The sequence below is a fragment of the Numenius arquata genome, chromosome 2, assembly GCF_964106895.1.
Source record: "Numenius arquata chromosome 2, bNumArq3.hap1.1, whole genome shotgun sequence".
Lineage (NCBI taxonomy): Eukaryota > Metazoa > Chordata > Aves > Charadriiformes > Scolopacidae > Numenius > Numenius arquata.
This window is the reverse complement of record NC_133577.1, coordinates 23739700-23762024: the sequence shown is the minus strand read 5'-3', so window position 1 is coordinate 23762024 and position 22325 is coordinate 23739700. Positions and strand designations below refer to the sequence as shown.

The following is a 22325-nucleotide window of genomic DNA, read 5'->3' as shown; positions in this document are numbered from 1 at the left end:
CTGGATGGAACAGTCGTTGCAAGCAGCTTCCCACAGTCTGATTTTAGCTTGTGCATGTAAGTTCTGTTAGCAAATCTTTGGTGTCTATTTGGGCATGAAGAAATATGTAGGGAACGGCATACAGGCTGGACTAGGGCCTAATTATTAACATACAAACTCATGTCCCATCCATAGCCCTTAAATAACTGTTAGCATATGCATGTATAGCTGCTCACCGATGGTTTCAAAGGAAGGTCAGCTTTTCCTTTGGTCTACTGCCAGACACGTGTTTCCTGACTGATGCCTAACATAAACCCCCTGGACGGATTTGTCCAGGAAGTATAGAGCAGACTTTTGTGTTGAGGAGAGACTGGCCTTGGTTGCTTTGATGATCGTGTCTCTCCCTTCTGATCGCTTTGGCCAAAGACTACCCACAATAACACTGGAATAAAGGTGTAGTCAAGAGGAGGAAACAGATAGCATTGGCTGAGGGTGAGTTTAAAATCTTTTATTATTTAGCTTTGCCAAACAGATAATGGAATCTGAAGTTGATTTGCTAAAATGTTTTAAAGTGGATGCCACCCCTGCCTGAGACTAAGAGGGCCTCAGTGGCAGCAGGGACTCCTAGGCTATGGCAGCAGTTCAAAAGAACACTTTTAATTTTGTATGCAACAATGTAAACTTCAAAAATAGTAAACTATAACCTTTTTCCCCCCTTTTTTACATAGCATGTGATCTATCACAGATAGAAATTCAATGGCGAACCAAAATCGCTTAAGTAAACATCCTGGTGCTTACAAGTTTCATAAAAAGTGTTACATTTGATGTAAATATCTTACATTTTTAACTCTTAACACTCACAATTATGGAGTAAAAGCAACTGGCGATTCACCCCCTTAGTCCATGCTCTCAGACTGTACCTCAGCAACCACGCTCTTGCCAGCCCCTTTGATCATTTTCGGTCGGATTTTTCCCACACAAGACCAAGACTTCCCCTTCCTCACACTGGTGTTAGTCAAGCGCAGCTCCACACAGGGGTAAAACCCGTGCAAGTGAGAAGAGAACCAGGTCTCCTGCACACAAACTTGCAGTCCCCTGGGTCCTGCATTCCCACAGAAGCCACGGCGCATATGGGGGAGCACGTCCTGATGTCAGTGGGAATTTGGGGTCCCCCGGGGCTGCAAGCCCGAGCCCTGCCATCGAAAGCAAGGGCCTCGCGGTGGGACCTGGTTCTGTGTGGATAAAGACAAGATTTGTGTAGAAGGCACTGGATTTCTCTTGCATGATTCTAAACGTGGACTACAGTCATGTGCAGAATAAGGAGATCTGGGCTCTAAACTCCTTTCTCTCTAGTGCTTTAGTGCATGCATTTTTAGCACTTGAATTTTCTCCTGGTTGCAGCGCAACATGCGCTTGTCTACATAAAGTGATTTCCAAACCTCCTTCCTTCCACTCTTTCCCCCATCTTCCTGTCCCCAAAAAGATTCCCTTTTGGTTCCTTGAAAACTTCTAGAGTACAGCTCTGGTCAAAAATAAACGTGTGATGTAGCATAGCATTTGTTTCTTTTAAATCACAGTGTGCAATGCATCATTCGGTACCTAAAGTTCAAAACGTCTGCCCTGCTTTTCATGAAAATCATTCTTTAAAATAATCTATGCAAATAATATATTTTGACTATATATTACATTCATTTAAAAAGAGAAGAGAGGTTCTTGGTTTGCATGTTGGTTTTTTTTTTCAGTGTACTACTTAAGTGAAAGGTCTGACGTGAAAAAGTACAAGCAAACTGGACATGCCAAGACTCGATGCCTTAGATGGTGATCATATCAAAACTGTACAGGTATGTACACCATGTTGGACAGGTGTGCTTCTTCCCAAGAAAAGACCTTTGCGTCATCATATATAAGGTTAACCACAAAGTTTTGGTAAAAAGAGCATTTAATGAGCAAAGGATGACATGGAGGGGCGAGTTCTCCGGCTTTTGTTAGGCAGTCCTGAAGCAATGTCTCCATTCCCTTCGGGGATTTCTTCCTTCTTCCGGACTTTGAGACGCGTGAGGAGCTTTATTACCCACACGTCCCATTCCTCTGGCAAGAGCAGCAGGAGGAAGCCCAGGCCAATAATGATGATGGCAATTACTCGGACACTGTTGAAGACAATTTCACTCGTGTAGTGATCAACAACTGTGTGGGACATTGAACGGGTGTTATTACATGGGACAAAGCATTAGGGCAGTATCCCCTTCCCTCCCCCTTGCCTCCCCAGCTCTGAGGGCTGGCTGGGGCAGAAGAACATGACCATGGAGGCAATGGTGGCAGGAGACTACCCTTCCTGCTGGTTTAGCACACAGCAGGGTAGGGCCCCTTCAGAGCAGGCAGAGCTGGCCTGTGGCCTCAGGGCACACAAGGGGATGATGCTTGGAGCTGCAGTTGTCTGCAGCAGCATCGTCTCCCTTCCTCGCTGACAGCACAGGAACTCCCACTGAGGTCCAGGTATGCAGAGAAAGGGGCATTTCCCTTCCCTGGCACAGCAGCTTCTTCATGCAAATTTTTCTTCTCACCCTGACTGCCTGGCTGAGTGACACCCTGCACACCCCGAGCCATGCACACACCCTGGTGGGGATCACACCGTTCAGTACCAAAGTCTGCTGGGGCAGCCAGCGGTGCCCAGCTCTGCCTGCCTGTAGCTGGGAGCTGCTGCCTGTCCCGCGGCACCAGTTCAGCACGCTGGGTTTTAGGAGCCTGGTGTCTCTGGTTTGGGCCAGGTTTGTCCCTGCACTCCCCTGCCCAGCCCTGTCAGGCTCTGCAGTCTCTTGGCCTTCCCTAAAGTTCAGAAAACTGACAATGTACCAGTTGAATTCCCCAGTGTACTTGATAAATACCTGCAATGTTATTTACCACAGCAAGCAGAATTACTAATACATATTTGCTCTAAAATGTAAGCACTTTTATTTGTTTCAATTTAGTGTTAAGCCTGCCTTGAATTAAATCATTAAGAATTGATTTCTACTCATCCATGAGAAGTATGACTTCAAATCTAGTTTTTTTTTTTTCAGTATACTAGCTTCTTCAGACAGTAATTAGAAAAGAAATTCTAGAGATTATGAACATTCGTGTAATGTTATACATTACATATTTAACACATAAAGTATACATTTTTAATCAGTGTCATCTTCATGAGTCTTCGAGAGGAGATGCAAAACATGTTTAATAAAGCTATTTGCTTTTATCCCTGTTGTGTATTTGAAAGGGCACAGATTTAATGTATTCATTAAGATGCAAGGCAGAAATTCTTACCCGCATTCACTGGGACACTCAGTACAATTCCAAGAGAAATCAAAGTGGGGTAGGTGATAGCAATCCCAAAATTTAGTAGAATATTGAATGCTGAAGAAGAAAGGAAAGAAAAACATCTTTTACTACAGTGAAACGAGGCAGAAGGAATGTCGCTTGAAACCTTTATACTTTATTAATCCCTCTGTATGTTGTTTATATAGAAGGCATATCAACTTCTGTTGTTACTCCTGGAAGATACCTGTGGACAGACCTCTGTCTGCTGCATTTCCGTCTGCCTGAGACATTGCTGTTCCCAGGGAATTCTATATCCCACTGGATAGATAGATATCCAGTGGCAGGATCAGGTGGGTACAACCTGATTCTCAGCATAACATTGCAGTGACTCCCACTCTCTGCAGCGATCCACTGCCCTGCTGGACAACTAAACACTTTTCACCTGGGAGATTTCAGCCAAACAGTCGCTTCTGACTGAATACTTTTTTCATGGAAAAGCTGCCTCCAGGTGCAGGTGGAAATCTAATCCTCTTCCAGACAGGAACTTGCTAAATACAATTTCATACAATGAAATTATAATATCATTACAACTGAATGATTATAATATCACTCCATTGTAATACCACACACTGTTTGTGGAGTGTCTTATGACAAATTAATAATTGCTTGGACCAAATTCACCCTTGTTTTAAGATGATTGATTAACTTTAGCAGTCAGGAGAGCCTTGCCAATACTGACCTTGTCAGCAGCTGGGGCTCTGACTGTTTTCTAGTAGTACCTATACATTGCACACCCCAGCGATCGCTTGCCAAGCTCTGCGCTGCTTCCTTACAGAAAACTTCCATTGAGTCCACAGATAAGTAAACCGGAGGCACTTCTAGAGCCAAGTGTTGTGACTGTTCAGGGTAAAAGGAGCTGGGACTCGAGATGGGGATGGAGAAGGGCTATTTCCAATAGAAATCAAAGTTCTAGGAAATGTGATGCTGTCATCCAGTTTAGGGACCAACTGTGGCAGCACAGTCAACACATCTAGTTTAACAAGGAACAGCATCACATTTCTGATGACCATGAATCATTAAGGCTTGGATTTGGCATCTCTCCCAAGCTGGGTTCCCTTGGTGGCCCAGGAGTGCCACCTACCAAATTCCCATCAGCGCTATGCAACGCTACATTTTCAAAAGTTTCCTGCTTTTTATAAATAGTAATTAGCCATTACCGAAGTCAGTGGAGGCCACCTTGACTGGCCTGGCCTAACCTGCTTGCTTGGGGGATGCTGATGAGCCCAAGGTAATGCCCTGCCTGGGGGGCAGCTCCCCGTCACAGCCCGGGCAAGTACCACTTGTCTCTGTGAGGCAGAGCCCACGAGTAGGAGTTAGGACAAGCTTTTACAGTTTAGTCCCACAGCACCTTCTAATGAGGGCCACAATACCCTGGCTTGGTAATAACAGCAGAATTGGGCTCTACATTGCCACCTAGGAATGGACTCTCTGCATGATTTCTCAAGCTAATAATTAGGTTGAGAAGAAGGGAAAACAGCTCCAGTATGGCAGAGGCCTGCAGCTTCCACCAGCAGCCAATTTCTGGCATCATCCTCCACCCCAAGTAGCGCGAGAACTTTATGTCTACTCACTCAATAAGAGAATCGAAAATCCACAGAGGTTTCCCCAAGGAATGATTTCAAAAGAGCTCCAGTACTCCACTTTGGTAAAATAAAGGATGACGGGAATACAGGTAACGAAGAGGACGTTGAAGACAGCTAACACGGACAGGAATAAGGCAGCTTCTCCAAATTTAGCACTGCCCAAAAGAAGTTTGAATAAAACCTACAAGAGGAAAACACATGGGTTTAAAACTCTCTTGTACCATTCCTCTGGACGCTGGTGTCCTGGATCCAGTGGCTTCCTGTTCGGAGCTTGGGGCTGAGGGGCTGGGTGCTGAGTAGTGTCAGCCATCACCTAAGCCGTGGTGCTTGCCGGACACTTGAGATGGCTGCTGGTGAAGCTGTGGAGAGCAGCTTGTGTCCCCCAGCCTTCTACCTCCTGGCACCCCCTGGAGCACAGCCAGGGGCAGCTGCCAAATGAGCCCATGTGGGAAGGGGACTCGGCACCTTTGGCTGTGCACGTCCTGAAAGGGAAGGGCGCTCACCCTAGCCTAGACCCTTTGGTCTTTTTTCTGCATGCTCCCTTCAGGAAAAGCTCTGAAAAATTTGACACTAAAACCGGAAGATCGGTGGAGCAGGTGAAGCAATGTGTGTGATCTCCTTGCATCGGACATCACTGGTCCAGGCCTTGATCTGCCACCTGAGGAGTGCTGCAGTGGTGAGCAAGCACAGTCCATGCAGTCTGGATGGCCTCAGTCCTTGTCCCCCAGGAGCACTGCTCTCCCTGCTGCCTCCCAACACGTGATCACAGTGTTGGGCTGCTTCCTCCCTGGGAACTCGTCCCCAGAAGGCAGATGACAGCACAGCAGCAGCCCCGCAGCCCAGAGCCCAGCCACGGCCTGACTAATGAGACCATGGGGAGGGATTTAAAAGCTTTGGTTTGTCAGTGGGAGAAAGCATAAAGAGAGATGGAACGAGGGATGTGAGCGGCCCATCCAGGGAGCTCCTGTGGATGGGTCTGGTCTGGGGTCTGCATCAGGTTTCCACCACAGAACTGCAGAGGATCTGGTGGATCCCCTGGGCTCTGGGTACAGCTTTCCCCTGCTACGGGCTGCAAACCAGGAAAGCCGATGGACTCTGACTTACTGGTTTGTGCTGGGATGGTAGGTCCCCCACCAGTGTGAGTTGTCTCTTTCCTTTGTCTAACTAGAGACCTTCAGACCAGTCGCCCAGGGCCACTGCCTACTCCCACCACCTCGCAGCCATCACTGGCCAGTGCGGCTGCCTTGCTGGCTCTGCATAGTGGAGCAGAACATCCTGAAAGCCACTTACTCCTCATTTGCCACCTGAGGACAGTGTGTTGCCCCTGGCAGGGTGGGCAGCCAGCACAGAGAGACTGAAGTGTCCGTGCCGGGGGGAGGAGGGCAGGTTGAGGTGACTCTGCTGCATGTGGCGCAGCTCATCTGCCTGCAGATCTGCCTGCCCCTCCGACATGCACAACCCATGGAAACTGAGCCAGACTGCGGAAAGCAAGAATGGAATGGCAGCAGCAGTGACAGAGTGGTATTTGTTGCAGAACAAGCTGCACAGCTCCGTCTGTACAGATGTGCAGGGTGCGCTGCAGAGTAACACTCTGCTGGCACTGCCACCATCACCTCCCCATGCACCATCTCTGCCTGTGACTGGTGGAACAGCCCTGAGATCCCTGTCCCTCTCAAGGACCAGTCATGCCATGGGAGAGGGGCAAAGCTAGGCTTTAGCCTTGAATAACCCTCCCTGCCTGCAGATGACTCCAGAGCCATGGCGTTCCCTTGGGTCTGGAGGGCACATCTCTAGTCTGGCAAGGAAATGCTCTTTCAAAGGAAAAATCTGTATGAAGCTTCATGACCTCCCTTATGTAAGACATAGGGCGATCTGAAAACATGAGCAGAAAGCATTGCAGCACAGCGCTGAGGGACACGGATGGATGCTTCTCAGTTTGGTGAGTCTCCCCTGATTGCTTGTGTTAAGGCCACAGGGCTTGCCTGGCTAGTTTGTGTTGGAGGACTGGTATGGTGGGATTCATTAGACCAGATGAAGATGTCTACACCTCATCCCAGTCTCCGTGTCCAAGCCAGGGTGGGTGAACTGCACCTTACAAGTGCTTATTCCTCTCTGTGAACTGCGACTCTCTGTGCCATGAGCAGCACAGAGGCAAACGCACGTATGTGTCTCAGGCTGAGTGAAATGGCTTTCTGCCCAGCAGAGAAGGCTGCATGTCATCTCACACACAGTGCGGTGTGCCCGGCTGGTCAGGATGAGACCTTGATTCATAGGCATGTGCTTTGGAATTTAAGCATGTGATTATTTCCGTGGTAAGCAATACTTTAAGCCCAGCATAGGCCATGTATGCCACTGAAGGAGGACTGACAAGGGGAGGTAACACAGTGACTTGAAAAAGAAGCTAAATCTCTGCAGGGCACTTCCAGAGTGAGTAATTAAATCCAGCACCTACGGAAAAGCAGCCTCATTTTTCAAGAAGGTGGAGCGTCTATAAGTCCTCCTGTGGGCACTGGAGAAGACTCTTCCCAGGAAGTAGGAGTTTTTATCCTAAGTGAGGGCAGACATCAAAGCAAGCGAACACCTGAATGCAGCGTTGCAGAGTCAGTGTGTTTATGGCAGAGCCCCTCAAAGAAAGGCGTGTGGCACTGAACTGCGTGGAGGTTTGCAAGTAAGACAAGAGCAGTTAATGTGAGCAACGGGGGTGACTAGCATCTTTCTGGGAGGGGAGACCCAGGTGTGCTTACCTTGTAGAGAGCAGACATTGAGGCAGAGCCCACCACCAGGGCTATCCCAATAACAGAGTGGCTGTGAAACCCATCAGCGTATGTCATCATAACTATCCCTGCAATAGCAAATATAGCAGCCACAATCTGGTTGGAGACAAAGAAAGAAAGCAAATGTTACTGCGCAACCCCCAACATGGAAAAATCATGACAGCAGCTTTAAAGGAGAGGACAGTAGTTCTGCATCATCTGTTTATGTAGGAAACGAGTAGCAAGCCCTGGCTGGTAATCCAGGGAGCAATGCTGCCTCCCCTCGCAGCTTCCCTGGCTGCAGGCAGAGCTGCGAGGGAGCTGCTGCCCCAGGGGATGTGTGTGCAGGGCCCAGGGTTTCAGACGGAGCTGAAGGGGGAATTTCATCTCTGCCACTGAGCCTCCCCACCAGTGAGTCCCTGCAGCCTGTGCGTGACAATAATACACAAGTAATAATTCCCTGGCGCTTGCAGGAAAGGCTTTGAGTCCTGCAGAGGCTTTGGAGGAAAAAGGTTTTTGAAGTAAGCAGGGGAATTAAACTCATGCAGCTACTTTCCAGTTCAGATGTGTCATTTCAGAGAGCAGAGGGAGGTTAAGCCAGCCAGCCAGGCCCGCAGCAATGCCTGAGGGGGCTCATCCAAAGGGAGGTAGCATTCATGAAGGCAGGCGACAGGCTGCTCCCAATTCAGCTGGGTCAGCAAGAGACCCATGGCTTCTCTGGGACTGTCCTGCCAGATGCCTCAAGCCTCCCTGGGTGGTAATTCTGGGGTGAAAAGGGCTTTCTGCATGCTCCCTGCTTCCTGGCTCTGCAGTGGTGCGAGGGATGCCCTGCTTAGACCACATCCCTTTTGGCTGCACAGTCATGGTGCTGCTTCTAAGGTGACTGGGATAAATGAGTTTATTTTCACCCTTAGCTGGGTCAGTGCCAGTCAACTCTCCCCTCTCTTGGTGCCAGTCTTAAGCTCCATCCACAGGCTGTGGCTGCTTACACATCCAAGAGCAATGGCCTCCTCTCACCTTTCCCGTTCACCACCAGAGATGCTGGGGCTGCTGTGAAGATGCAGGGGGAAAGCCTGTGTGCCAAGCTCTGCTGCCACCTGAGCAAGCAAGCTGCGGTGGGCGGACCCCTTTACCAGCTGCAGGTCTCCATCCTGGCAGCACCAGCAGCCTCTTCCCCAGGTTGAGTTGGGGCTGGTGCCGGGGGGCCACCTATAAAGGTTCCACAGACAATCACCCAGCAGATCCCTCCTGCACATTACATCAACAACTCCGATTTCCTCTAAGAGAAAAACCGCCCCATTTTTGCAAGCAGAAGGGGATCAATTTCTCCAAAGGTGTTGCTGTAGAATGGCAGGGTGGTGTAAGGGCAGAAAAAAGCCAAATCAGCAGAAGCTGATGCTGCCTGGAAAATACGGCTGCTAATAGCATCTCAACAAGAAGGGGCTTGAGTCTGGAAATTGCTGTACTACTGTTCAAGATGCTGCATGAGCACAACTTCGTCAGGCTATGGAGGGGCAGGGTTTTCCCCAGCTGCTCAGCTCCCTGCAAAGCCCAGCTAGGTGGGCAGCAGGTTCTGAAGATGCTGATTTATGACCTGATCAGAGCGGAGCCCGGTGCAAGCTGTAGAGGCTGGGTGTGCACGCTGCAGATTTGGAGAGGTTCAGATACGGCATCTTGGCTTGCAGCCCTGTCAGCATCAGATCTCTCCATGCACAGCTGTGGGGCATCATTTCTAAGGCAAAGCTTGGCAGTGGTGTAACTGGGCCCTACAGTCCTGGACAGGCTTCTTTTTAAGGAAAGGAGAGAAAAAATTCTGACACATGGCTCTATTGCAATGTGGGGCTGTTTCAGATAGGCAGGACTGAAGGAGCTCAGCAGCCCTCAGCAGTTCTCTCATGTCAGCATGCTGTTGCTTGTCAAATAAAAATTCAGACACTCTGTGTGGCTTCAGAGGCACAAGAAAAAAGGTCATTGAATGAGACTAGCATGGGGCAGGTGCAGAACAATGAAAAAGAGATTTGTCTTCACACAATATATAATTCCGCCAAGGAAAGCTTTGCTGTTGCACACCGTGGATGCAAAAAGTTTGCCAGGATAAATTCATGGAAGAAAAAAATCCATCAATGACTATTAGCTATAGGAACATCCCTTCCATCTCAGGAAGTCCTTGAGCCTCAAATTGCTGGAGGCTGGAAAGTGTCATGAGGAAATATCATTATAGGCTTTTCCTGTTTAGACAGATTTTGCTAGGTGTCCACTACAGACAGCTGCTGGGGCAGACGCACCTTTGCTCTGTCTCAGTATGGCTCACTGTAGAGCTGCAAAATACACGGCTTATCTGGAAGATGTCAACTCCAGCCCTTTCACATCCCCTGTGCTACAGCCCAGGTGACAAAGAGTGGCAGATGCAGCATTTCCTGTAGCATCTGCTTCAGACGTGGCCGTCTCCTGTCTGAGATGCATGGGGCTTGTCCAGCCTGAGACCAGGGGGACACCACAGCAACACGCCAGGCTGTGGCAACCAGCCAGTACCTCCATGGGTATTGGTGAAGAGAGCCTGCTTGGGTCCCTGCTGGTGGCTGCAGCTCCGCTGCGGGGGAAACTTGGAGGGTGCATTAATGAACTGCAGAATCAAAAATATCCAGTTTTGCTTTAATGTCAGGGGCTGGCTGGCTTCAGAGCACCTCCCGGGAGGCTGGGTCTCTGTCTGGTTGGAAAGGAAGACTATGATTTGGGATTTGATAGCATAGTTATTTCCAAGTTCCACTGGCAGGTGTGCTTGTCTATACGTTATGTACACAGGAGGTACTCGCAAGCGATGGCTCTCTTGGATCCTGAGCTGTTTTATTTACTGGAGCATGGAGTGAAACACCAAAGTCAAAGACCAAAGCAAATAAATGCAGTCTGCAAACAGCTTTGCTGGGGCAGAGGTCCTTGCCTCTCCTATCGAGCATGTCATGAGTGTCAGATGAGTCTTGGCCTCACCTCTCAGCCTGCCTGTCGACACGCCAGGCGTGTCACATACGCTTTCTCTGGAAGCCTTTCAGCCTGTCTATCAAGCACATCATTAGCGTCAATGACAGGCTGCTTGCACCGCGCCACACCATGGCTACTGGCCTGCAGCAAATGCCTCAGCACAGCAGGGCTTGCAGAGGCAACGCTTCAGGCACTCACAGCTTCACCACATGGGTGTCTTCTCTGAAACCAATATAGCAGCTTGCAGCCCAGTTGGACCATTGCTCTGGGCACAGTGAAGGGAAAGGGGGAGAAATGCAACTTCCTTACAGGAGATGTAGGCATTTACAAGTGCCTGAGCATCGAGGATGGGATTTTGTAGCTTGCTCTTACATTTAAATTCCAGCCAAATTGTAATTTAAGTGCTTGTAGAGCTACCAGTTGCACTTCTGAAGGCCAAGCAGGATACTTGTACATGCTTAAACCCCACTGAGATGCTGCCTGTCTCACCTAGCTTCTCCTGCAGCAGGTGTGAACAGGGACACCCAAACATGTGGTCAGAGCTTTGCTGTGGCACTATCCATCCTGCTGCGCTGCCAGGGAGATGGAGTAGGAGCATGGGAGGGCTCCTGCTCACCACAGGGCGAGGCACTGCCCCCCATTGCAGCCTCGGCTGCCAAGTACTCTCTCAGAGGGTGCTTCTAGAAGGGTCAGCAGCTCTCACACAGCATGGCCCCGAGGGATGGTGAGCTTTGGGGCTGGGCTGTGTGCTGGCTGGCAGTCCCTAGGTTGCTGCCAGAGAAGCCCCAGCAGCTGTCCCTCCTCCTGATTGCCAGCCCCAGGAAGAAGGCTTTGTCTTGGGGCTCATCCCAAGGCTATCCCTGAGAACGCCAGGCAGTGCCACCCTCCATCTCTGCTGTTTTTCACATGGGCTGTACAGAAAAGGGAGATAAGAGGGAAGAAATTGCATCTCACCAGGAGACTCCACGCTACCTCCCTCTGCAGACAGAAGCATCCCCAGTGCTCCCATGGTGGCAAACGAAGCTGGGCAGCAGGACTGCTGTGCTGCCCCATGCCCTGCCAGTCTCTAGAGACAAGCATCTCCTCACTCCTATTTTGTCACCAGTCAGGATGCCACATCTGCCCAAGAGCGAATAGCCCAGTCCTCCTGTAAGCCTCTTCCCCCTGCGCCCAGACCCCTTGCTAGCCCATCACTGGAGTGAGATGGCCATTTTCCTCCTTGGGATGGAGGTGGCTTCTCAGGGAGCAACCCTTGCCACGCCTTCCCAGTGCCAGGTGCCATGGTGAGGGGCTGGGACATGTGTCAGGAGCACCACGCAGCCTCCATCGCCCTTGTCCCTGTTCTGAGTCTCTGCTTCATTACTGCTGGGTTTCAAGCGAGTCAGTGTTTCTCAAGGCAGTGCTGATAAGAAATGAAGGACAGCTGGACATGGCTGAGACCACCACTCAGGTCTGCTTTCCTGCTCCCTCCACTACTTCTGCCCTTTTGGGAAGGGGGGGATCCAGAGCAAGATTTGTCCTCCAGCACATCACCTGCCATGACACAAAACCTACCCTGGCCAGGAAGCTACTGGAGAGGGTTTGATCACCCTGGCTCTTCATGCATGGCCATGCATGCAGGAGAGGATGAGAAGCGCCTCTACTCCAGCGTGTGTGTGCCGGTGTGGGTATCCCTCCATGCAGGTCAGCTTCTCTCCCCTCAGACCACAGCCATATCCAGCAGTGAGAGATGGCATGTGCATACCAAGAAGCAAGCAGCACACACTGGAGACCAGTGGTCACCCCTCTACAGACCTCCTCTCCTACTGTCCCACCAGCACTGCAGCTGACAGTGCCACCAGATGGCTGAAGACCACAAAAATATAGTGTTTTTCTCTACCTTCTCTACCATTCTCTACCATTCTCTACCATTTTCTCTACCTTCTACCTTTCTCTACCATCAAAATGGCCAGCACGTCCAGCTATGACAACAGTGACACTTCCCGGCCTCCAGGATCATTTCAGGATACCCTGACTTCTGTACTCAAAAATCCCAGTTAATTTGTTTTCAGGGTACAGCTACCTGAGCAGATGGGTGGGCAAGTGCAGACACCAGCTGGCCAGACCAAGCTTTTGGCAGGTACATTTTGCAACAATTCCCTGAGCAGCCTGTTGGCTGCCACCACCTCAAGGCTGGCCAAGCTCTCCTGCCGGAGAGGAACACTTCCCGAAAAGTTAACTCTCGGTTGCTCCATGCAGCAAGGACTAAGAACCCTCTTCTGAACACTGAAAGCATTGCCCAGGTGGGTGAGCAGAGAGCTTCTCAAATGGCAGGCAGAAAGTAGGTATCATTACCATTATTGCTGTTAATAAGTGTCTGCTGGTGCAGCAAGGCAGGAGGGACCTACTGGTGCCTTTTCCTTGCAGTTACTCCTGACCCTGGCAGGATGCCCTTGGCCCGGGGGTGGTGGGTTACCCACTTGGCCAGCTCTGCTGCCAGAAGACACTGCATGCTGAGGGCCACCAAAATGGCAGCAGGGTCAGCAGGGAGCTGCGGGGATTTCTGATAGCCCCTGTCCTATGGAGCCGGCGTTCACATGGGGTGTAGGACTAAGGGTGTAAGCAAACATCTGGGATGCCAGCAGGAGAGCAGCCCTGGGGGAGCAGGCCTGCTGCCACAGTGCCTAGCCCCCTGCCCGTAGCTGCTGTCCAGACGCAAGTCCCCATGCACTGGCATCGCACTGATCCTCCACCAGTGACACACACACATGCTTCGGCCACAGGTGGGGAAGGGTAGCCCAGCTCTCCTCCCTGCAGCCGCTGCTGACTGAAGTGAGGGCAAAGGATAACTGTGCCACCCCGCAAGCCTGTGGTTGCGTGTCAGAGAGGTGAGGACCCATTAAATTCACAGGTCAGGACCAGAGCTGCGTGCAGCCGGGGCTTGCAGCAATGTGCGGTTAGAAACAACCAGGTCTGGTGCCACAGCCTGGGAAGTGTCACTCGGAAGGGGCAGGCAAAAGCTGATGCATGGCCACAGCAACATGGAGATAGCAGCTACCCTTCATGCCATGCTCTAGGGCAAGTAACCTCTTTTCAGAAGGAAAATGCAGAGAGGGAGACTGGGGGCTCTGGGAGTTTGCGGGCACCAGGGCAGGCTGCAGGGAAGGATGTGTCCCTGCTCTGCAAGGATTTCTGCACCTGCTTGGCCATCTGCACGGGTTGCTGCTCGACTCGGCCGGCGGGAGGGAAGGGGAAAAGGAAAGGCAGAAGGGGGAGGGGGAAGGAGGAAGACAGAGATAAGGAGTCACTTACCCTCACTCCCATGAACCTGTCCCTCAGAACGATCCATGAAAGCAAGAACACAAAAGCTTTGTTGCAGCAGAACAACACGGAGACATCCGTAGTGTTTATTTTCTTTATTGCATGTAAGTAAAGGTAGTTTGTGAGTGTCCAAAGAACACCAAAGGGTGCTGCCTTGGTAAAAAATACCTTCAAAGTCAAGCCATTGTCTCCAAAAAAGCGGCAGCACTCCCTAAAACAAGGAGAGAAAGGCAGCATTATTACACAAGCCAGTCAGAGTCCGAAGCAAACATACGGACTTCTTTTCTTTCTTGCTCCTCTTCTTCTCCTTTGGGGAAAGAGGGGCACACACCTTATAAAGGGGAGAAGGCAAACAAGTTCCAGCAAGTTGCAACAGCTGTATGAACACGTCGGGCCTGCAAACATGGGAGGGACAGCAAGGAAAGAGCGAGGGGAGAGGTGATGCCAGGAGGTGAAATTTCGCCCTTGCCATGAGCAGCTTCCCAGTGGACATCTTGAAACAGCATGGGGCCATCCTCCTCTTTTCACCCCTCTGGGCAGCAGGATGCTGAGGCGCCAGGGCTGGTAGCAAAGCCCCTTGCTCCCTGCTCTTGCCGCAGCTATGGGACCCCAGTGCCCATCTGCCATCTGCTACACAGGGCTTGGAAGGAGCCTCAAAGGAGATCAATTTGGGGGTTTTCTACCCAAGGGGTGGCAGCTGGCTCAAGCCCCCAGTGCAGCAGCAGGAATAGCAGCAGGAGCTGGGCTGGCAGCTGCCCACTCCTGCTGGGGCGAGGACATGCACCGGGACGTGGCACCTGGGGACATGCTGGGCCAGTTGGAGCAGCAGCATGGAGCCAGGAGCTCAGGTGTACAGCAAGGGCTGGGGATGCTGCAGGTACGGCCCTGGTGTGAGAAAAGGAAACACCAGCGGTTTATTTGTGTCCCGGAGGCACTGGCGGGCAAAAGGGGACGGGAGGTGACGGGTGCAGCCTGGCCTGGCTGGCATGGCTCTGGGGAGGCAGCGGGTGAGGGCTGGGATGGGGCTGCGGGGTCTCCTCTCTGGAGGCTCTGCCAGGGGAAGCCTGTGGGCAAGCGGCTTCTGCTGGGCGGCAGGGCTGGAGCCGCAATAACGCTGGTGCGTGGGGAATGCAGTATTGCAGTGAAGCGCTGCAGCGGCTGCCAGGTGCAGGGCACAGCCTGCAGCCTGCTGAAGGGGGCAGTCAGTGGTGCTGCCCTGGCCTGGCCTGGCTGTGCTGGCTTTCAAACCTGCAAAATCCCGGAGCCCTGAAGTACTTTAATGAGGTGCTTTGACAAAATTTGAGCAAAATTAATTTTTCCTCTGACAATGAATGCCAAATAGCTTTTCACTGCTGCCTTGAATTTCAAGCTGTTTGTTTCCCGAGACTGGGCATGTAAGTCTCATTATTTGCAGTCTGATGAAAGTGTGATTTTGATCCACTTTCTCAGAAGATGGATCTGTATCAGATGATTACCTAAAGAAACCTAGACATGCTCCGAGCCTCTTCAGATTTCCCCCATCACTAAGTCTATGTCTGTCTACACCCTCCTCCGCTGCAGCAGGTACAAGGCTGCAGGGTAGAGGAAACACACATTTTTTTGTGTTTGTTGGGTTTTCTCGCCTGCCAGTCTCTCGTACCAAGCCATGGCTGTGCAGAACTTACCCATCTCTGGATGTGATGACCCTGAGCTTTGGCTGTTGTACGCGGACTCTTTCATCTGAGCAGATGGTTCTGCATCGTGTCGCTCAGTGTCACAGACAGCACATCAGTGTCCTTTGTCCTCTATGAAATCACCTGCTGGCAGCAGCCTATTCCCTGTCAAACCTGTTAACTGCCTCTCTGTAACAGTAAGAGAGCTACCCCTCTGCACCAGAAACCGCAGCCTGACTTCCCACCTGCCGGCACCGTGCAGGGCTGTTCAGGGATGCGCACAGCACCAACACACACCACCTTTGCTCAGCACATGGCTTGGATCCACTCTCCCCTTCCACAGACACTATGCCCAGTGCAAGTCTGGCCTTCAGCCTTGTGAAGCGCTGCCTGTACCAGCCGCTTGCCACAGGGGACACAGAGTGCACGGGGATGCAGAGAGACGTTGAAAAAGCCAGTCCTGAACTTCAGGAGAAGCTTAAACCTGTTTCCCAAGACACTGGGGATGGTTTGACTGCCAGGGTGTCACAGGTAGTCAGTCTAATGCTCTGAAGACAAAAAAACCCACAGGCACAGATTAAATTAAATGACATCAAGTAAGATTAGTATGAGAGGGACAGGAAGGCAGTAGTCAAATGAAAGGACTAAAATGGAATTTATGTTGGCATCCATTTTGGAGGAAAAAAGTTCCTCCTGCCAAAAATCTGTTCCCCACATACAAACTTGGGTATTACTATTTCATATACAGTAAAAACATGTGCTTTTCCTGTACTGTGGGCCTGATCCTCGCCTAGCAGATGCCACTGGATCCATATGGTAGTGCAGTCTGGCACTGACCCCCACCCTGAATCACCCCGTGTAGTGCCATGATGCCCCAAAGGGCAGCCTTGCCCTGGCACGGATCAGGACCCTGAGCTGCATTTCCCGCTTTGGGAGTCTCACTGGCCTATACAACAAAACTTCCTTTTAGCTCTTTTGGCTGGTTTCACCAAGTCTGAATTGCTTCTTGTAGACCAGCTCTTTATGGCAGAGGTTTCCCCATCCAGCCCGGGCTGTGAGGGAGCTTCTCCCCGAGGACACCTGGGGCTGTGGAGGGTGCTACCAGATGTGCACCCACACGCGCAGCGAGTGCCGTCATCCAAAAATATGCACTGCTGAACTGCGGGCTATTTGTGGGGGGTAGAAGATGGGTTAGATGGCTTTCTTGGACGTGGCATCTTCAGTGAAGTCTGAGGAGCATTAGGGGAAACGTGGTATGTTTCATGCACCAGTATGATTATATAGTGTACAACAACCCCCTCACAATTAATTGTCTCCCCGGGTTTGCTACTGCTTATCAGGGAAACTGATTTTTCCTTGGTGCCATAACGCAGCTTGTGAAGCCGTACTAGGAAGTGTTCGATGAAGAGAGTTGTCAGTGATTAACAGTAGATAAACAGTTACAGGAAGCAAGACAGGGCTGTGCTATAACCTACACCACAATCCCAAAACAGTTGGGGGACGAAATCACTCCAGAAAAAACAATCTGCAACTTTAAATATTTTGACAGAACATTTTGGGCATGGTTGCTCCTGCTGTCCAGTAATTTCGGTTTTGCCCACAACGGTACATTGTACCCAATGAGTATCCTGATGTTTTATGGATACTTTTTGGCAAAAACAGAGCTTGTGTCCTGTGGCGCTTCAGGCATGCCTGACTGCGCCAGCAGAGCCTGCCTATGAATATTTTAACAATCTTGTCTGCTAACGAAAATGTTACTTTTGAAGACAGACAAAAACCACCCTACATGGAGGGCAGTCTGAAAGCATTCGGTGCCCTTTGAAGCCCAGCTCCGCACTGTGGACCCTTGTGTAAGGTCTGACCCCAAGTCTCCCAAATCCACGGGGCAGACAGGGAGCTGGGGTCGGTTCCTTGAGGTTTTACAGGACACAGACCTTTGCAGGTCTACCTGCCCAGGACAGGACATGGAGGGAGTCCTCTGCTCGCACTAGAGCAAGCTGGCTGCTTCTGGGTCAGTAAGAAGATGGCATTAGGTATCTCCTTCTGGGACAAGTGTGCAGTAATGGTGGAAGAGCTGCTGTGGAAGCACACCTCTCTGGCAGGGAGACAACCAGCCCCCTCCAGCGTCGACTGGCAGGGCCAGCAGCCAAGCTCTTTCATTTCCAGGATAAAATACAATTTCTACCTCAGTTTACTCAGGCTTCGGTGAGCCGGTGCTGCTGCACAGCCAGCTCTAGCTCATCTGGGCGAAGAGGGAGGATTACCAGATGCCTGGAGGCTGCAGGCTCTTCTCTCTGTTGGGTTTGTCTCTGGTACTAAATCCCTGCTGTTTGCTAAAAATGGGCAGAGGTGCCGGAGGTGTGCTTTGCACAGAAAGCAGGCAAGGGATCCTGTAACCAGGCACTCCCCTGTCCTCCCGGTGCCTGCCCTCAGACAGAGTTTTCCAGCAACTGGAGCCGAGTGGGGCTGTTGTGGAGCGTACACACAACCAGACCCTCTTGGTCACGGTCCTCTGCAGGCACCCTCTCCCCACTCACACGGAGTATGCACTGCTGCCCATCATCCCTTAGACCCACTGGACAGCTTTCGAGGACCTCCTGGGCCGTACACCTACAAGAGTGAGAGCCTCTGGCCTACCTTCAATAATGCCAGGGTTAACAGCAAGCAGCCTTATTTGCTCATAGAGTGTATATTTTCCATGTATTTCTAAGACAGCCAGCTGGAGGAGACTCTGAAGATGCTCTGGTAGTTCTTTGTGAGATGAATGTGTGTGCCTGTGGCTCTAATAACCTGGTAGAGCACTGAGTCCCAAGGACACAGCGTGGTAGTGGGGAGCTTCTGCCCACTGACCTTTAGGTATGTACAAGCAACCTTTTATGTTTGAGCTGGGACCCCAGGCTCTGTTCAGAGTCACTGGAGATGCACATTCCTGAGCACCTCAGGAGGTGCTGAGCCCAGGGAGATGCTACTTTATTTCTCTCCTTTAGCTCTAAAAGGGACCTCAGACTGAGGAGCACAGAGACCGGCACCTCCAGCACGTGTCTGGAAGGAGAAACCCCACCCTCTGTCTTAAAAGAGAAATTGTCATCAAAGACTGACCAAACCTACTTCTGCCTGCATTTCCAGAGGTTCTGCTGGTGTCACCTACCACCACAACATGAAAGCTGCCTCGTTGCTCTTTTGCTGATACAGTTTGTTTGCTGGTCTCACCCTGCTTTGCCCACAGAGCAGTGGGACTTTCGGTGTGGACAACAGCCAGAGAGGCCATTGGGAAATGCTGATGCAAAGCTCAGGCGTGCCCTGGCCCTGTGCATCCCTGGGTCACGCTGCTCATGGCTCCTCCTGGGCAAGGAAGCCACTCTACAGACATCCTGCAGAGCCACCCTGCTGAGATGATCTCTCCTTAACCGTGTAACCCTCCATGTGAGGAGTAAATTCTTACAACTGCAGGCTGTTTCCAGATAAGGCGGCAGCAGACAGGAAGGAGTTTTGGTGTTGCGGGGCATAATGCCATATTTTGCAGATAAACTAGCTTCCTGCATTGTTTTCCTTGATTCTGCCGTCATGAGCTAGAGTTCCACTGTAATCACAGCCCTCGGTTTAAAATATAAATGCAAGCCATTAGCCAGGGCAACAGCAAAGGCCTGTGTAAGACTGGAATGGAAATGTCAAAGGAAGGATACTGGAAGGGAAACGTACTGGCTTAATTGCCGCAGCAGCAATAAAGAAAAGCTTGCTCCCGCTCAGAAGTGTCATATCCATGTTCACAGACAGTCTGAAGGCTCATGACTGAACTAAAAGACAGGATTACACTGCTGGGAGGAGGTCTGCATGTGAACTGAGAGAACTGCAGCCTGGTGACAGGTGGCCCCTGGGAAGTGTTCCAGAGAGATGTTACCCAGCGGACGTGCTCGCCGGGGGGTGTTGCTGAGGGAGATGCTGCAGCCGGCATCTTTGCTGCGTGTCGGGGTAACGGGATGGTGCAGGTGAGAAGGAGGAGGAGCACATGCTCAGCCTGGTTGTTCTCTTCCTCAGGATGCAAACTGGGCTGGTTGGCATAAAGCCCAGCCGTGAGCAGAAGCAACTTTCAGGTCATCCTCTGCATGGAAAGACAGCAGTAGGGACAGATGGAAACCTGCCTGTAGGTATAAAATAAAGCAGTGGGCACCACAGGGCATGACTTAACCCGCCTTGCTGCCGCTGTGGCACAAGCTCCCCGCAGTGACAGTCAGCAAGTTCTGACCGGCACTGGCCAGGCTGGATGTACCAGCGGTCCCCTCTCCCAAATGGGGATTCTGGTCCCCTGCTGCTTGTCACAGGGTGTGCTGACAACTTAGCGTGGCCTGATGGAAATGCGTAATGTCACTTGGGAATGGCACGTAGCTGCTACGGCACTACAGGAACTGTGCTGGGATGAAAGATACTGCAGAAAAGCCTAAGGCATAGAGATGTTACTGCTTGTGTTTTTACTCTAAATTGTTTGCTGGTTTCTTAATCTTTCATGTACTAGTTCTTGTTTTTCCTCATAATCTTTTTAGTGTGTATCTTCATTAACCCAGCAAATGGCAAATTAGCTCTGCCCCATTAGGCATGTCTCCAGCACAAGACGACTAGCAAAATACCTCCATCACTGGAACTGAGCATCCCCAGTGAAGTAAATCAGAAGTAGTTAGCACCAAAATTGCATGCTAAGTAAGAGTTAATCATATTGAAAGCAAGTGTTGCAGTCAAATAAAACTTGCAAATAAAATATGACAGTAACGCTCCATTTTTCCCCCACTGAGTTCACCGTTATATGTTTAACACTATTCACCTTCCACTGCCTGTTTTATCTTTAACCATTGCTAGGTAGATGGGATGTTTCTCCACTGCTTTGAACCTTGTGCAAATGGAATGCTTTTTGTTCCCATTTTGCAAAAAAAACCCACCTATGAAGAGGAAAGGTTGACAAGAACTAAAAAAAGCACACATCGTGTGTTTCCCCAGGCCAGGGGTTTGGTCTCTTGATACTCACTGCAGAACAAACCAATGCCAGAAAGGTTAATAAACCATTGAAGCTGCCATTACATCTTTGGGAAAGATGCAGCAAAGTAGAAAATATCTGGGAGGAATACACATCCTAAGGGAATACTTTGCACAAGCTGCTTATTTCTCCTTTCTAGGCTGTTAACTTTTGTTACAATTTTCTCATTGTCGCAGTCTTCATACTAAGCCTGCAAAGCAGGTTTGGATCTGCTGTTGCTCCTAGTGGGTGGTATTTTTTCTTTGTAGGCTGTGCTTCTTACTTTGACCTTCCAAGGTCTGTACCTGCAAATTGAATTTGGCTAAATTGCTCTTGATTTTCAGCAGAGTGAGCATCGCTTCCCTGGAGCACAGCAAAGCCACCACCGCGCCAGTGATTCTGGCCTCTTGATTAGAGATTGGCAGGCAAAACATGTTTTGCTAATCCCTGCACTGGTTAGGCCTGCATGGATAAATAATCTGCAGGTGCGCTGTTAACAGTCGTACATTTTCCATTCAACGTACAAAAAAAGAGACATGGACTGAAATGTCATGCCATATCTTCGGGGGGAACTCACAAACCAGTTGCAGTGAGCAAAAGCAAAGAAGTGAGATGAGGTGCCCTGGCTGTTAAAACCAGGGGAGGAAACTAAAACCAAGTTTAGTATCTCCCAGTGAAAAAAAAAATCCCACGACATTTTTTCATAATTCATCCTGTTTGGGCCACAGCATCCCTCAAGTGGAGGTAGGGAGAAGACTGCTGTGCAAATCAGAGACACGAATAAAACCAAAATAGTCCTCAAAAATGCTCTGCAAGCACGATGCGTTTCCCAGAAAACAGGATCATGCCTCCAGCTCCACTTTCCTCCCCCTTGAGCCAGTGCTGACCCGAAGGGCAATCATGACAAAATCAGCCTCTCAGGTGGGTGGATGTCAAAGCAGTGCAAGAGAAGAGTGAGGTCATGAAACCCATTTTACAGATGTGCAAGCTAGGGCATGGAGAGGCAAAGTCCCAGGGTACTTGAAAGAGGCAGGATGAGGGCTGCCTGTAGGCTGCACCTTTGGAGAGACGGGGATTTGCTTTTCCCGCATGTTTATTTTATAGCCAACTCCTGTTACTTATCAAGACAGCCCCCGAGCGCCTTTTTCCTGAGTCACCGCAGGTTCACATGCCAGCAGAACAGTTGCACGGAGGCTCCTGTGGTGTGCCCCAGATCATAAAATGCTGCGAATAAATCCGCTAGCCTCAGCACTTTGCAGAGAGGTGCCCGGGATTCCTGCCCTGGCTTTTATTGTCCAGCTGGTCCGAGGCTCCTACAACAAAAGCCCCTGCCTCCAGCTTTTCTCCCGTGCACCCAGAGCAGCTCAGGAAAGCTGCTTCCCAGTGCTGGGAGAGCACAAGCTCCTCCTCGGCTTCCACAGGGCAGAGGTCTGAGACCTGCCCTGGGTGTGCTGCTGCCCCTCGCCCACCCTGCTGCCTGCACTGCCTGCTGAGGCACACCTCAGCGTGGCCACTAAGCCAGAGGACGGGGCCAGGGCACCAGCCGTGTCACTTCTCAGAGACACTCTGTACTTATCCAGCCCGGTCTGTCCGTGCTGAGGACTGACCTAGGGCTGCAGAGCCTGTCCCTTCGGTCTCTCGTTATACCCTGCCTAACGGGAGACTGCAGCCCGGCAGGTAACATCACCCCCCCGGTGATGACACTGATTTCTGGACTCAGAGACAAAGG

The 22325-nt window shown here is 50.7% G+C and overlaps 1 protein-coding gene across 1 annotated transcript in view; it reads right to left on the bottom strand.

The window, feature by feature from the left end:
- Positions 1–1918: 1918 nt before the first annotated feature.
- Positions 1919–22325, bottom strand: part of SLC35F3 (solute carrier family 35 member F3) — a 177662-nt gene continuing 157255 nt past the window's right edge. Inside the window, exons 4-8 of the mRNA XM_074168670.1 lie at positions 13934–14153; positions 7658–7783; positions 4902–5094; positions 3277–3366; positions 1919–2163 (exon numbers count right to left, since the gene is read on the bottom strand). Coding sequence (XP_074024771.1) covers positions 1919–2163; positions 3277–3366; positions 4902–5094; positions 7658–7783; positions 13934–14153 — 874 coding nt within the window. The remainder of the gene's footprint in view (positions 2164–3276; positions 3367–4901; positions 5095–7657; positions 7784–13933; positions 14154–22325) is intronic.